Source organism: Micrasema longulum, unplaced genomic scaffold (assembly GCF_059751315.1).
Source record: "Micrasema longulum isolate JH-2025_06_02 unplaced genomic scaffold, ASM5975131v1 h1tg000898l, whole genome shotgun sequence".
In the NCBI taxonomy this organism is placed as follows: Eukaryota; Metazoa; Arthropoda; class Insecta; order Trichoptera; family Brachycentridae; genus Micrasema; species Micrasema longulum.
In genome coordinates this window covers 97,650-113,705 of record NW_028278089.1, presented here as the reverse complement: position 1 = coordinate 113,705, position 16,056 = coordinate 97,650, and the positions used below count along the sequence as shown (strand labels likewise).

The 16,056-nt window shown below is 31.8% G+C and overlaps 1 protein-coding gene across 1 annotated transcript; it reads left to right on the top strand.

Annotated features, from left to right (window-relative positions):
• Positions 1–243: 243 nt before the first annotated feature.
• On the top strand, positions 244–13,655 carry fest (wurstfest). Its single transcript, XM_088231634.1, has 9 exons — positions 244–317; positions 721–795; positions 1,699–1,884; positions 5,408–5,490; positions 6,135–6,305; positions 7,974–8,117; positions 8,982–9,122; positions 9,248–9,370; positions 13,267–13,655. Exons 2-9 carry the CDS (start codon positions 724–726, stop codon positions 13,367–13,369), a joined length of 1,023 nt encoding a protein of 340 aa, XP_088087760.1. The 5' UTR covers positions 244–317; positions 721–723; the 3' UTR covers positions 13,370–13,655.
• Positions 13,656–16,056: the final 2,401 nt, after the last annotated feature.

Here is a 16,056-nt window from a genome sequence, read left to right as displayed (position 1 = left end):
TGAATTTATGAAACACAAAACATGCGCCTGAAATCCATTTAACAAATTAACAGTTATAAAAAGGTTGTTAAATAACTATTTAAAAATCGTTCATAAAATTGATGAATAAAAACATTTTCAAAATCTTAAACAATATTCATTTTTATCCTACACAACATTTAAGTACCTACGCCAACCACCCTACTTTTTAAAAAATATTTTAAAAAGAACACACGAATTTCGAACTTTAAAACAACTGAACACATTTTATGTTCAATTTATAACTGATTTGAACTAACGGAAAATTAGCAGTGTTTTCCGTCGAGCGCGTAGTGATTGTAAGTTTATTTATTTATTTGTTTTATAAAATCTCATTTTTCATTAGCGATTTAATTCTTGACGTGGGATTTTTTGTGATTTAAATATTTGTGTGTACATAAAATTGTGAAATTAAAAACTTGAAACATTTTTGATCTTTGGCTTCTTGCATAAAAATCTATGCATACCAAATAGTTTTTACAAGAACCTTCATACTGTTTGATACATTATTGTGTTTTTAATTATCTAAACCAATTGAAAGTGTTCATATAAACGTATATTATTATTGCGAGTTGTGGCTGTGAATCACACCGTTCTGTTGTATTTTAGTCGGATATTGTGTTATATTTTTTCGTGCAACATAAATTTTTCTACACATTCAATTGAGTAATATTATTTAAATGTTTTAATTATTTGCTCTAGAAAATGGCGAATGCAGAATTACATAGAAACCGAAGTGTACCTAGAAGTCTTTACACAGCACATTACTATGCCCAGGTCAGTGAAAGGTTTCGAATTTTATGTCATGTCATCTTCATGATTATTTTCTTAATAAAATAATAGAAAAAAATCTAAAAGTTTTCGTGCGTTCGTTCATACAACGTTCGTCGTAGGTAAGACGCTTAACTTATCTACATGGCTTCAGTTCAATTTCCAATGAGGTTATATTATGGTGATTCTAAACGAAAATATGAAACTAATTATTCATAGATGGCGTTTTTATAATTTTTCATTGAAAAATGTCATTTTCACGATTATTTTCAATGGAAATTTTACAAAACTCGGTTTGCGGAAACTTTACACTATATTAATTGTAACAGAGACCATAACAATATAATTTCGGACTTTTCACAAAATGGTGTACAAAACAAAAAATAACTTATTTTATTTTAAAATTTGGGCCTATTTCTTTTAATAGTAAATAACCGTATTATCAAATGGAAAACAAGTTATTGTAGAGCGGGGTCCGAACCTTGTAGCTCTAATGTTTGCGTCCGCGACATTTTTACGTGACAACAAAACCTGCAGTACAAAAAATAAATAACGATTGACTTCTTTTTGTGCAAAAAAATATTTAATCTGTTTTGGAGGCAACAATTGTTTAACAAATAATTGCCTTCCAAGTGATGCTTTTTAAATTAAATTATGAACTTAAAAATTAGATAGTGCAAAGCTTTTTTTAATGGCTAATAAACGCGTTTCAAAAACAAAGAAAACACGAAAAAGTGTTACGTACCGCAATAATTAAAAATAGGATAGCTCAAAAAATAGCAGAACATAAAAATAACTTATTAATTTGTTAACAGGACTTAATTATATTGTTTTGTGTATCCCGCCAACTAATACAATTTCTAGCACGTTAGTGTTTTTATATTGATTTTTTGTGTTTCCCACTTCTAGGATAATCAAAATGTGGATACATTCCGTAATAACACTATGTTCCTCGAAGGAGGGCTCGGCCGAGGGGAATCCTATCGTCATACCGGAGCCGCCTGGCCCCTTCTACGGCGGGGGTCTTCGCAACGCTTCGGGCATTGTTACCCGGGGGACGAAATCGGACATGCGGACACTTGGCGGGACCTAGAGGTAATCACTTCAAAGAAAATATTTATTTGAAGAGTAAAAATATACCTTAATAATACAATGTATTGAGCAGTATGTTTATTTAGGCTTAACTATAGATTGTAATTTTAAATGGGATGTACATATTAGAAAATTGTGTTAGCGATTAAGAGCAATAAGTAATAGAATGTACATATTAAAATATTATGTCCCTGTTAATACTTTACGAATTATTTATTTATCTCTCTCTGAATCAATTATACGATACGCCATAACTTCCTGGGGGTTATCAAGTGAAACTAATATTAATTTTATTCAAACCTTGCAAAATTCTATGATCAAATTGCTACTACATAAAGATGTTTACCGCCAGAGACACAATATTTCAATATCATTAATGTATAAATCTGTAAATAAATTATCTGTTAGGGCTCTACTTTGGTACAAATTAATTTGTCAGCATGCGTCGCACTCCGAGTATAAACTCAAGTTGGTACATGATTACAACACCAGGTTTACTAGTATGGAAGGGCTAGCTGTTCCTAGATACTGCAATAAATATGGCAAAAGGACACTGCAATACAGTTTAACTAAAATATTTAATATGTTACCAAACAATATTAAAAATACTGAGTTAAATACAGGAGTTCGACGTTTGCTCAAATTATGGTTATTAGAAAAAAGTTTTTTGTATAAGTGATAGTTTTTAATTTTTCAAAATGTAATCTGTAATTGTTTTTCAAGTAATGTAATTTATAAGAACCTGCTGACGAGTTGTATGTATGCAACTCAGCAGGACTTTAATTTTTAAAAAAAAAAATGTTTGCGTGAGTATAGGATTTTAAATTATTAATAATATCACACGTTCATGCATATTGATATGTACTAAATTAAATTTTAAATTAACAATCTTTAATATAATAACGAATACTAAACACGATATGTAGCCTTATGCTGTATGTAACTCGTTCGTTAAATTCATTCGTATCGTATGAGAGGAAACGAGAGCGAAATATGGTTTTGATTGCATTAGAATGAGATGGTATATGATATATGGCGAACGAACGAACTTACGAAACGAAATTGTGACAAAATAAGCCTGCTGTATTGAATAATTTGGATGCAGCGTGCCATTTAAAAATCTACAACAGTGATTTCGGTGAAAATTTCAATTATATTTATTTATTTCGTGGTATTTACTGACCAACGCCAACGTGCGCTTTCGCTTTGCAGCTTCAAGTCTGGTGCTAACTAAACCAAAGGCGCTCGTTGGTCAATAAACGAAATATTAAAACTAAATTATGTTTTTTTTGGTAATTTCATTAAAATTCGTCATTAACTATGTATTTTCTTTATACACCAACAAAAAACATTAATGGTTTTTTTGTCAGCTTTATGCGTCTTAATGTTTTTAATTTATCGGATCTGGTTACAAAGACTTTAAAAGAAGTAATTTTTTTTCAATAAAAATTTTTCATTAACAAATTACAACAGGAATGGAGAACATTTTAGAGAAGGGAATATGGAAGTCTGAGCATTTACAAGGCTTATGACCTATCACGGGGTGCTTTGAGTAGCCACTTTACACACTATGTAAAATTCACCATTTTGCTTATGTTTGAACATCTATATTTCTTTAATTCTTCCATCTGTTAATCAAAGTGAGGTTAAAAAGTTTTCTGGACTAGTTGGTTTTATTACAATATTTGATCCTTAGGGGATGAAATCCAGTCTTTTGTCTACAATATTTGGACAAACTCAAGATATTGTATTGAAATTTTTCAATAATTATCAATTTATGTTAATATCATTAATGTGTGATTTTAAAAAATTAGTAAGGTAATCTGGAAAAAAAATGATCTGTTTTAGCAAGTCATGCCATGAGTATGTGATATCCATTTTTTAGTAACATCCCGATTTTTTTTTAAAATTAGCTATCTTTTAATTTCATCTGAAAACTAATATCTTATTAACTGTTAAAAGACTTACAAAAAATTATCTGCAAACGGTCCTGTAATGTCATATTTTACTAAGCAAAAGACGAGCTATTTTAAAATACGCGTATTAAAAAAAAAACATCTACGTATATGGTATAATATTTACACTGTTGTTCAATGTCATTTCCATTATTTATAATATATATATATATATATGAAAAGGCCTGTTAATATACGACTTCGTTTTTAAAAAAATGAGGAATACATTTTATGTAACTCGTGTGACATCATAGCCACACAAGAAAAAAGTTATTTTATTATAAATGGAATTCAGTAAAGGTTTCTTTTTACATTACTCTATCTATGGTATGAAATCAAAGGCGTTGTTTCTCTATGGATATTTATTCTTGGAATATTGCAATTGAAACCTGGAGGGCTGTACCTTGCTTGTAGTGAGTTCAGCAGGCTACCGGAGTCCTATAGAACGCCAAAAAATTACTTTATTCATTAAATAAATACATAAATTACTACTTGAGGAGGTACGTGAAGGGGGAAATTTAGTTTTTAGGTCTTCTTTTTCCTCGGAAATGTATTTTTTACTGTATGTAATTGTTTATGTTTAATTTGTATTATGATTTGTTTTAATTTCTTAGTATTATATACTTAACTTGCATATTATTACTTATTACTATATTATTATTACCATTATGTAAATATTATTCCTCCTCCTGGGAGTACAAAAAAAAATTAGTAGTGCGGATACCCGCAAAAATTGAGTTTTGGGAGCTCGGCAACAAGGCAAGAGCAAGAAAGAAGGAGATAGCCTGTTTTACTGCTTTTTATAGGCTCTGTGGGTGGCTCCACATATAAACCAAAATGCACTGTATTCTATTCGACACTAGAGACTCAAAATTTTGAAGGTTTTGAAACATTTTTAATAACTATACTCTCGAGATGCTTGTATCAAAAATTCAAGACCAGCAGTTCAATTCTGAATACTCTCTAGCAGGTAGAGAATGCGCTGCTAACACGTAATTTACCTGTGGTTGCTAGCCGATTTCACCTTTAACTAGCCTTTGATTGAAGAAAATTTTTCCGTTACATTATTTTAGTTAATCTTTTCTGGTCTATTTGAGTTTTGGTTTGGTGAAATTGGACAGGATATATTTTGTATTTGTTTTAATTAAAAAAATTAATTAACGGAATGCCATGACGTGATTTATTTACTATATAAATTATTTTTTGCACAAACTATCGTTAATGTCGAAAAGTCTCAAAGAGTCGAAAAGTATTGAAATTTTTACATCTCGTCTCAGTCTCGAGACTGAAAGCCCTTACTGGAACTAACCCACAAAGGTACATCAAATCTAAACAGGATATTTGGAAAATATTGAATTTGTAATACTAGCGTATTTTTGTTCCAATGCAGTGCCCTATGCACCATTATTTGCGGCAAGGAAATGATGATGATGATGAATATTTACGTAGTCTTTTTCAAAATTTCAAAATTTTGGTTTTTTGTTTTCCAGAAACTTTGTACAGAGCTAGCAATTAAACATGAATATTTTGAAAATAAATGCAAACTAATCGTCTAAAATGTTTTACAATAGATTCCTGACGTTAGTAGCGGTGCATATAATGCTTCAGTGACTCCTCAGGGAACTATCTGTCTTAGGTTACGAGAAGCTGTTAAGTAAGTTATAATTAATGGAATTTACTGTCACATTTTTATTTTATTTACCATACATAATATACCTATCGTATAAGAATAATCGTCAATTGAAAAACCACACTACAAAAGAAAGAGCGTCAAAATTTTTAGTTTGTAATATCCTATACGTTCTACATGAGTAATGATTAGGTATATCAAAGTCTTTGGAGACGAACACTGGATTTAATTATACTAAAGTGTTTGCCAAGATTTCTTGACTTTTCGAGTAATTAAAGTTAAAACGTTTATTTTTAATTTTATGAAAAGTAAAATTGAGTTTTCAATATAAAAAAGGGTAATATATGTTTTTGAAATATGTTCTATTATAAACAATAGAAGAAGACACCGCAGGGTTCCTTTTGAATATCCATAATTTCGTCCTGAAATTTCCATTTTACTTTATTAGACAATTATCGGCAACTGCTCTGTTAACTCTCTATTTCATTAAGGACTCAATTAGTTCGTAAACAACTAGTGCAAATAAAATAACTGTTATTTCAAAATACCTTAATTGAAAAATGTAATTTAGTTACTTAGATAAAAGTATTATTGTTATTTTTTCAATAATGGTACCGAACACAAACCGATTTCATTCTGACAAATAAAATTATAGTTATTTATTCCAGGGTAGATATGACTATCGATGGAGCTATTCGCGTTCTGAATCCAAAAAATAAAATAACTCTCGGTTTGTCCAAATCTGGCGCAGCCTCCGCTCTCATCCACCCCATCGGAAGGGTTTACCACTATGGATCAAGGGTAGAAATACAAGCTAAACACCCTCAAGGCCATAATAAGTAATGTCTTGCCCAATAATACTGTTTTTATCATCATTGTCACTTAGTTTTCATTTATTCATTTATAATTTACAGTTATGATAAAATTACAACATGCTTTTATTTTATTTATTAGTTCATCATCAGATCAATTATCGCCCTAAGACCTTTATTAGTTTTACAACATTAATGCATCTTTTACAAAATGGAATAAAATAAATAAATGTATGTAACATTTAAAGCATGTATTGGACGGCAATTAATTTCATTGTTTTAAATTACAAGTATGTGCAAGTACAAAGCATGAAGTTAAAAAACTTGTAGTCTTTAATGAGTTTTATAATTTTTTAAAGACTTTTAGAACAATAACGTTATTATTTCTCCTTTACGGAGTTATGAGCATCTTTAATTTATCGGGTCTTTTGTATATTGTTTTTTTTGGCGATAACTTATAGCAAATACATAAAAATATTATAATCACCGTACATATTCATTTACATTTTTTTTTTGTGGCTTTAACATTTTTTTTAAAATTTAGTCTACAGCAGTTCAATACTTGAAATCTGTTGAAATATATAATAAATAAAAACAGAAAGCATGTCCAATAAACAAAACCTAAGTATAACAAAAGAAATGTTCGTGGTGTGTCCGGAAAGTAATAAGAATTTTCAGCGTCGCATCGCGTGCGGACCTATCGGGAATGGTACTGGGGAAAGTCAGCTTACGAACGCTGAGTCGCTCAGCCTTCTCCGGCCATCCGGAGAGTGAGGACATGCGTTTCCGCGGAAGGTATTTTGTGACCTCGTACAAGTTTAAAATGCACCGTTCGGTAGAACAAAGGATGGTGATCAAGTTTTGCATTAAACTTGGCAAGACTGCCGCGAAAACTGTTTAAATGATCAAGACAGCCTTTAAAGAAGATGCTCTATCGGATCGATAAAAATTCGGCGTCCCTTCGTCCCGAGAATGCCAGGATGAGCAGATCTAAAATCAATACGATGCTCATTGCGTTTTTTTATATCAAAGAACTAGACCATTACGAGTTTGTACCACCTGGTAAAACTGTGGGCGCTTAGTTTAAATATCGAAGTGCTAATAAAATGAAACACAAGATTCAACGCGTCCGGCTGGACATCGCAGACGACTGGTTACATCACGACATTGCGCCGGTTTACAGCGCCTTCCTTGTCACCAACTACCTGGCAAAAGCAGGGGTTCCAACGATTTGCCAGCTTCCCTCCAGTCCGGAATTAGCTCCTCCCGACTTTTTTTTTCCACGCCTGAAAGAACCCATAAAAATAAAGCATTTTGAGACTATCAAGGGGGTCCACGCAGCTTGCACCGCGGCCTCAAGGAGCATTCCGGAGAAGGCCTGCCGAGGCGCATTCGATACCTGGGAAAATTGATGGAGCTGATGCATCAACGCAGGAGGAGCCTATTTTAAAGAATTTTGATGTTTTGTAACGAAAAGTTCAATAAATGCTTTGTAGTCGACTCACTGACATATCTTTCCGGACACACCATGTATATATACACAAGTTAGAAAACATTGTGTATTGGTATCTAAAGGAGATTGAGTAAAATCTAATTTAAAAATAAAATGACACTTTAAATAGCGATACATACAGACCATGGTATTTCTTTAAGAATACATTGGCATATAAATAAAATGATTTTGCTCCATTTTAGGTACGCCAAAATGTGGTACAAAGGTATATCATTTACTACGGAACAATCTGCTTCGGTGTTTTTGGTAGATGCTGCTGGTACCAGAACCACCACGGATATTTTCCTCGACATGAGCCAGGACTTTACTCTGAATATCTTTTATTAGTAAGACCTATTAGTTTACTCTATATATCGTGAAAGTAATATTTATAATTTTTTTGCAACAGAGAGAGAAGACATTTTTAAGAAGGGAATGTGGAACTCTAAGTATTGATATGGCTTATGACCTATCATTGTCTCGGGTTTAAGTGGCCATTTTACACACTGTGTAATATTGATCATTCTACCTATGTTTAAACGTCCTTGTTTTCTTAACTCTTCCATCGCTAGCTCGGTAACTCAATATAACTCACCTATTTTTAGATTTCAGAATACCGGGAATGAATATGCATCATATTTTGATATATTTAGTTTATCTCTGCCTAACTTAAAAAATAAAGTTACCAACATATTTTTATCAAAAAAAGCAAATCAACTTCAAGAGATTGGTTTAAAATAGTTATAATTTGATTGAATATTGTATTTTGTTATTGTATAATTACTTTAAAAATGTATGTTTTTCAAGTAATTTATAATATGTATAGTACGAGTATATGTATATATCATACACGATTTTTTTAAAAATTTATTTTTAAGCACTCTTTGAACCACATATATGATAATGGCAGAATGTCGTTTATAAATAAATTTTTAAAAATCTGTTGACTTTTATGAATTAAAAGAGTTGAAACCTTTTATCATATGGTTGAGATCCGGCTGAACTATTCCACCTCCTGGGCAACGCTTGAAAATAATTTTCCTATTTTTATACTTCTTCTTATACCAGTTAATTTGAAAAATAATGTTTTTTTTTATGTCATAATGTCTCATACAGGCTAGATTTTTTTTGTTAAAATTGAACCAAAAAATACTTAATTATGTCCGGTAACAACTCCTGTTGTTTTACTCAAAATTGTGATTTTTGTGCAGTGAATCACGTCACGGACAATCGTGTATTGAAGAGGCTGTATCCTTATTGCAAAACGCGCAATACTGGTTGACTGAAGATGGGACGGATAACTGGATCATTAACAGTATTCGGATAAGTCAAACGGCAGATGGACTCGTCAGGTAATTACGATTTATGATCAAAATATCAATGACATGTTGGTTCAGACAATGCAATACTTCCTCCTAAAATACTACTGTAGTATTTCTATAATTATGAAAATGATTTTCAATTTACACTTTTCCAGAATTCACAGAAATAATAACAAATATCAGGTGAGAACCAGCCCGATATTTGGATCAGCCTCGATCACTAGTCCGTTTATTCACTGTACCGCTTCTCTCGGACAAAGTCAACACCTTTTCGTCAGGTACGTTTTGCGCATATTAGTTTAAATGACACTATTTTACTAATGATTTTTGGGAACAAACAGGACTTAAATATCAATATTTCTCTCGGAACTGGCTTTATTAAAAAGACCAATGTAACTTAATACTTGGGACTATTTATTGACTCCAAACTTTCATAGAGCTACCAATTTGAGCATGTAAAATCAAAAATAGCACCCGTAACTGGCGTATTGTATAGACTTCGAGGCTTGCTTCCTCATTCCGTTTTGTTTGCCGTCTACTACGCTTTGATTCATTCCCACCTATCTTATTTATCATGCATATGGGGTTTTGCCAGCAAAAATCAGATCTCGGAAATACAAGTTCTTCAGAACAGAGCTCTAAGAAACATTCTTGGATGTAAACGGGATTCCCATGTCAAGGATATCTACCGACAAACAAAGATACTTCCTTTCAAGGTAATGCCACTGCATGACATAACCAATACTATTTTAAATATCATCAACTTTTCTGCTCACTCAAATTTAAAACACACATTTGGTCATAATATTCATCATTACAATACGCGTTATTCAAGGAATCTTCATGTGTCTAAGTTTCGCTCAACAAAGTTTGGCAGTAGGTCCTTGGAAAATATTGGCCATTCCGAATATAATAAACTGCCTGATGAGCTATGACACGAAAAACTTAATAAAAAGTCCAGAAGTGTCGCAATTAAAAAATATTTTTTTAAACTTTTTGATATTGATAATTATAAATGTAGTTTATATATGATGGTGTTTTATGTTTTGTATGATATTATGTACTGTCAAAAAAATGTTTTTTTCTTATGTACGGTCCCAAATGAGTTTCTAATAACTCCTGGGAGTATAATATGAATTTTTTGTATTATATGTTTTATTAATAATAAAAATAAAAAAAATGCACTTTTGAATAAAAAGTCTGTTTATTTCGAACTAGGGTATGGTTAAGATTTAATAAATTGTTTAACTCAAATCAGCCAGTCTCAGAAGTGGCACTATCATGATAGACAAAGACAAAATAAGAGAGTTGCTTTTCGATCAGTGGTTCGATGTTTTAACTCCACTCTTCCCAAACTTGATTCGAAATTTCTCATTGTTAGTTACAAAATATTTGGGTAAATCATTCACAAGCAAATGATTTTATAAAAAAATTGTATCTCTCAGGCAAATGTGTAGAAAAACAGTGTATGATAGGTGTACAAATGTTGGAATTCGTGCATTTTATGAGGCTGATACAAGCATCATCGAAAAAACAAAACAGAAGTCCTGCGTTGATTTTGACATGTAGAGCGAATGGACGGCGTAAGAACGACTGAAAGGATTTACGATGCGAATGTTGACGGATGCAAAAGACAAAGAAGACCGAGAAAAATATGGCATGACGAATAATCGGCGAGCGTGCAAGAGAAAATGTATGAATGTACAGGAAGCGAGGTCTGGTATGTAAGGACATAGTTATATAGCGTTCTTTGTTCTCTGCCTACCCCTGCGGAGAAATTGCGTGAAAATTTGATCGCTTGTTTTGTTTGTTGTATTTAAAGATTTACATTTTGTTTCTTGTTTTTCTTATTCTTGAATGTACCGTGTTTTTTTTCGCTTTCTATAGTTTACCCAGGTATTTAGTATTAAATAATTTGTATAATCATGTACATGTGTTATTGAAAAAAATCTTCACCTACTGGTCATATATTTATTTATTTATTTATACGCCCAACGGGCATTTTTATGGACATAGAAAATTATTATTAAAAAGTAGAAAGACTCAATGGTATATAGTAGACTTTGTGGGAGTGGAAGCGGGAGAGAGGTGTTTATAATTGAATTTGATTCAGTGATCGTTTGAAAGAAGACAACTTGTTATAAAAGAAATCAAGACTGGTATGTTTGTTGGCAGACCTGAGAATCCTGGGCATAGGGCAATGAAAACCATAGTTAGTTCTATGGTTATTGGTATAAAAGAGTAAGTTTTGTCGGAGGTTTCTAGTTGGGATATTTAATTGTATTGAGCTCAGTAGTTCAGGCACATCAAAGAGCGAGTTAAAAATTTTAAATAGGTATATAAGGTCGGATTTATTTCGACGGTCTTGAAGAGAAGATATATTTAAGGTAGTTTCTAACTCATTATACGTATATAGGTGTCTGGATATATATTGGCTTGGTGAACCTTGTTAATAGTTATATATCAAAAATGTTTTTAATTACCTTTATTCTATTTTTAATTCGAATTTGTGAATTTCATCCATTTTTTTGTTTTATTTTAAAACATTTATTTTCAAATTCTCCAGTTATTTACATTATAAGGACACAACTCCCAAATCAGTTGGACTTAAGTCATCTGTTGAGTTGAACGAATAGAGTAGGTATTCGTACTTCAAATGATCTTATAAATTATTAAAAATATTAAAAATAAATATGAAAGTCATCATATCATCCACATAGCATATTAATATAAAAAAAACAATAAATAATAGATATTTGATTTGCATGAAATAACTACATCAATAATTTAAATCACTTAAAACTCAGGAAGTCCGAGGTTCAAATCTCGCCCTACCACAACTTGTTTCCCATTTTCTAACTTAGTCTTATTTTCTAACGTTTAAAAAAATGGCCCTGAAATCTAAATATATGCTTAAATTATACGAACATAAATATTAATTGAAATGAAAATAAATAATTATATACAACGTAACCTTATTTAATGTTCAAACTGTTTTATTTATGAATCCTCAAGAATTAAATTATGAATTTGAAAATTAAAAAATAAAAATGTCGTTAAGACTGATACTATTGGCAGAACACATAAAAATGTCCGGCAGTATTTTTTTTATTAGTGGCGTATAAAAAATACCTACCCTAATAAAAGCAGTCTATAGCTTCCAAGGAAAATCTGAGTAACATAGAATAAAAATGAATTTGTTAAACGTGAGTTTTTTTTTTGAAACCATGAACTCTGATTAAAAATGCTAAAATATTGATATTTATTTAATAGCTCTCAAATTAAAGGGTAGTGACATTGAAAAGGTGGACAAATTTAAATACCTTGGCAGCATTCTAACAGAGACCCTCGACCCAGATATATAAATTTAATGCAGAATTGAGACAGCAAGAGTTGCTTTTAATAAAATGAAATCCCTCTTCTGCAATGCTAATCTCAACTCGAAAATAAGGCAAAGATTGGTAAAATGTTATATGTGGTCTGTATTGTTGTATGGCTGTGAGACTTGGACTCTGAAAGCGAACACTATGAATAGGTGGAGGCTTTTGAGATGTGGTTGCATCGCAGAATGCTTAAGATATCTTGGACAGACCTGATATCGAACTCAGAAGTCTTGAGTCGAGCTAGAACGAACAGAGAACTCTTAACCACCATAAAAGTTTGTGAAATTTCATATCAGGGGGTTGCGTGGAGAAAAGTACCACTTGCTTCATTTAATTTTGAAAGGGGCTGGAAAAAGACAAATGTTCTGGCTGCGAAATGTACGAGACTGGACTGGCCTTAGGACTGTGGAGCAGATTTTCAGGGTAGCATAGGACAGGGAGACTTTTGCCAGAGTGATTGCCAACGTTGGGGATACCTGATAGGGCATATCTTTTTTTCTCATTTACTCGTATATTTAAAATCATATATAATTCTTTATATAATTAATCATATAATCATACATAATATAATTTCTTATAAATAAATAACTATAACAGTGTAAGTTACTCTCCAAGCACAAGAGTTAGTATCTTTTTTGGTGAGTTACAGTTACAATATTTACTAGATGTATAAAAGTAGATTTGTAAAGATTTTAAAAAATTATAATATTTTGATTACAAAAAAAATAGAAAAATTCGGGTTTCTTAAATTTCTGTTTGTGTAAATTATGTGTACATTGTTTTTATTTCAGACGGGGAGAGCGCAGAATGCATTTCGACGGCAGTGCCTTTATTGTACGAAATGCCGGACATTCCGCAGGTTTTGATTACAAGAACCAACTTAAGGTTTACTAAAAGTTCTTCTCGCGCGGCATAAACGCGATTCATTTAAGATCAACAAAAGCCAATCTGGAATCCATTATCTGGTAAACTACCGTTATTTTTATTACGATTGCGACCCAGGGTGGACATTATTTCGATCTTCGAATAAAAGTCGTTATCTTTACCGTATCAGTACAGTGTATTATTCTTATTATTGTCGCTTCTTTATTATTATTCCTTATTTTTCTCATTATTTGCTTCCGTGAAACAGTACTAATTGTGTTTATTTTATATTTAAACTAGAGAATTTTATAATTGAATGGTAAATTTTAATAAATTTCTAATTTCTTTCGACACATTTTTTTTATTTCCTACAGAATAATTTTATTAAATAAATCTACATTACAAAATATTTATATTTGATAATAAAAAACACATTTTCAAATCATTTCAAAAACATTTACTTCAGTGAGAAGATGTCTTAAGTATGATAAGTCCTTTTTTTGGCATATTGAGTTTTACAGATTCGTCTCAATGAGATCTAATATCTGGCAAAATATAGTATGTCTTTATTTTATTAATTTAGAGAATATAAGCCGTGTCCATAGAATCAAGAATAGTCCAGAAACCGCATACGCACATCAAACAGAAGGCGACTCAACTAATAAATAAGTAGGTTATCGTTTTGACCCATTAGTTTTTTTGTAGACGTCGCTCAGTACGCAACTCCTAACTCGAATTTAACCATGCCGTGTTGTGTCCTTTTAAAGTGTAAAATACTGCTAGGATCTTGAAGAAACAGGATGCAATCACATTTCATGTGTAATTATCAAATGAATGTGTTTGTCGCAAATGCATTATTTAAAAATTGAATTATTTTTCCATCTGTCAGATTGTCAAAGAAACAAAATGTAAATTTCGTTAGTGTTGCCAGGGTAGTAAATTTTTTTTACCCTACTTTGCTCATATAATAAGAGAAATAATGAAAATTGAACTTCGGATTAAACGACGCCGTGGTGGACATTTGACCGACATTATCTTTAAAACATAAAATATTATTTAACATGATATAAAAATGTCCGTTTTATGTAAAATAAAATTTGTTTTATATTTTAAGTTCAAAGTTCATTAATTCAATTACTCTTATTAAATGACCCTTTACTTATCTACTCTATTGTGTCAATCAATTTTTCCGAGTGCACAATAACATTTTAGAAAAATTAACAAACTGTTTTTTTTTACCTTACATTTGTGTTATTCGCGATCTGGCAATATTACTCGGTGACTTCAAGTATGCGCGCGGCGAAAATGTGTCTAAGTGGGGGAATTATTGGACACAGTCCGATGTATTCAAATATGATTCTACGCTCCTTCTAGACTATTCTTAATTCTATTGCTGTGTCACTTTATAATATGTCTATTTTTCTATTTTCATATATGGCAAACAGAGATGTGTCGCTTAACAACAAACACGACATAACAACAGACGTGACATACCATCTTTAGAAATGGAGTTGTGGTTGACAACTTCTGGTATGTCAAACACATCTTGTTTAGTCAACCATCACTCCTCTCTAAAGATGTCATGTCTGTTGAATAGTGGCTCAATATGGTATGCTAAATATATTTTTTTTGCCGTCTAAAAAGACCAGTTGTCTTTCATTATTTTATTTGTTCGCTTATGGTGGAAAAAACCGTGAAGAAACTAATTTTCAACGCATCTTCTGACACTAGAATTGTAACGGCTAATAAACTGAAATTCAGATTTTTTAGAAACTTTAAACTGTTCTCCTACAAAATCAATAAAAAGTGACAGTTTATACTTAGTCATTAGATTTATTACATACATTATGTAGGTAGGTACTTAATTGCTTTTTTTCCAATTTTCATTGAATGAGCGAAATTAAAAGTTATTTATTCAAATAATATTTTTAGACAAAAAACAATATGTGTAATCTTCCTGCAAGTTTTTATAGGTCAGCTGCGTTTTCTAATCTGTGTTTTTTTCCCACACTGTTTGAACGTGGCGGGAGATTTCTATGAGGAGCGCATCAAAAAGCTTGCGCTGCGACTTACAACCTGCGTAGGACGGGAAGGCGACTACGTGGAATAATAAGTAACATATACTCTCATACAAACAACGTACTGAATTATTTTTTTAAATATATATTTTGCTTTAAATACAAAGATTTTTTAAAGTACAAAGTACTCTAACTTTCTGGAAATGCCTCGTACATAACCACTTACCGACTTTTTTATGTCAACGGGTTTTGGGAGGTACTGCCTCGAAACGGATCTCTCTCTCTTCAATCCGTGCCTCATGTCTGAGGATGGTGATTACACCTGACTCCAGGCATGGCTCGTCTGTAAACAGTCTCCCTCCATCTGGAATGGTCTTGTGCTCTTCTATAGGCATTCGTCAGTGATGATTCTGAAAATTCAGTGACTGTACCGCTCCATCTTATTGGTTGACGTCCACGCGACCTTGTCTCTTCGACAGACGGACGGGTACAATTATTAGTAGGTACAATTATTAGATAAGTACAATTAATATTTACTAACATTAAAAAAAATGTTCGACCCCAAAGTTAATCTTTTAAATATTAATAATGAATTATTATTTCGAAATACTGACTTTGTTATTGACTAAGAGGTCAGACGTTGCAAACTCCAGTGGCAATTGTTATCAAACGGGGGTGACACGGATAGCTGGAGCAACT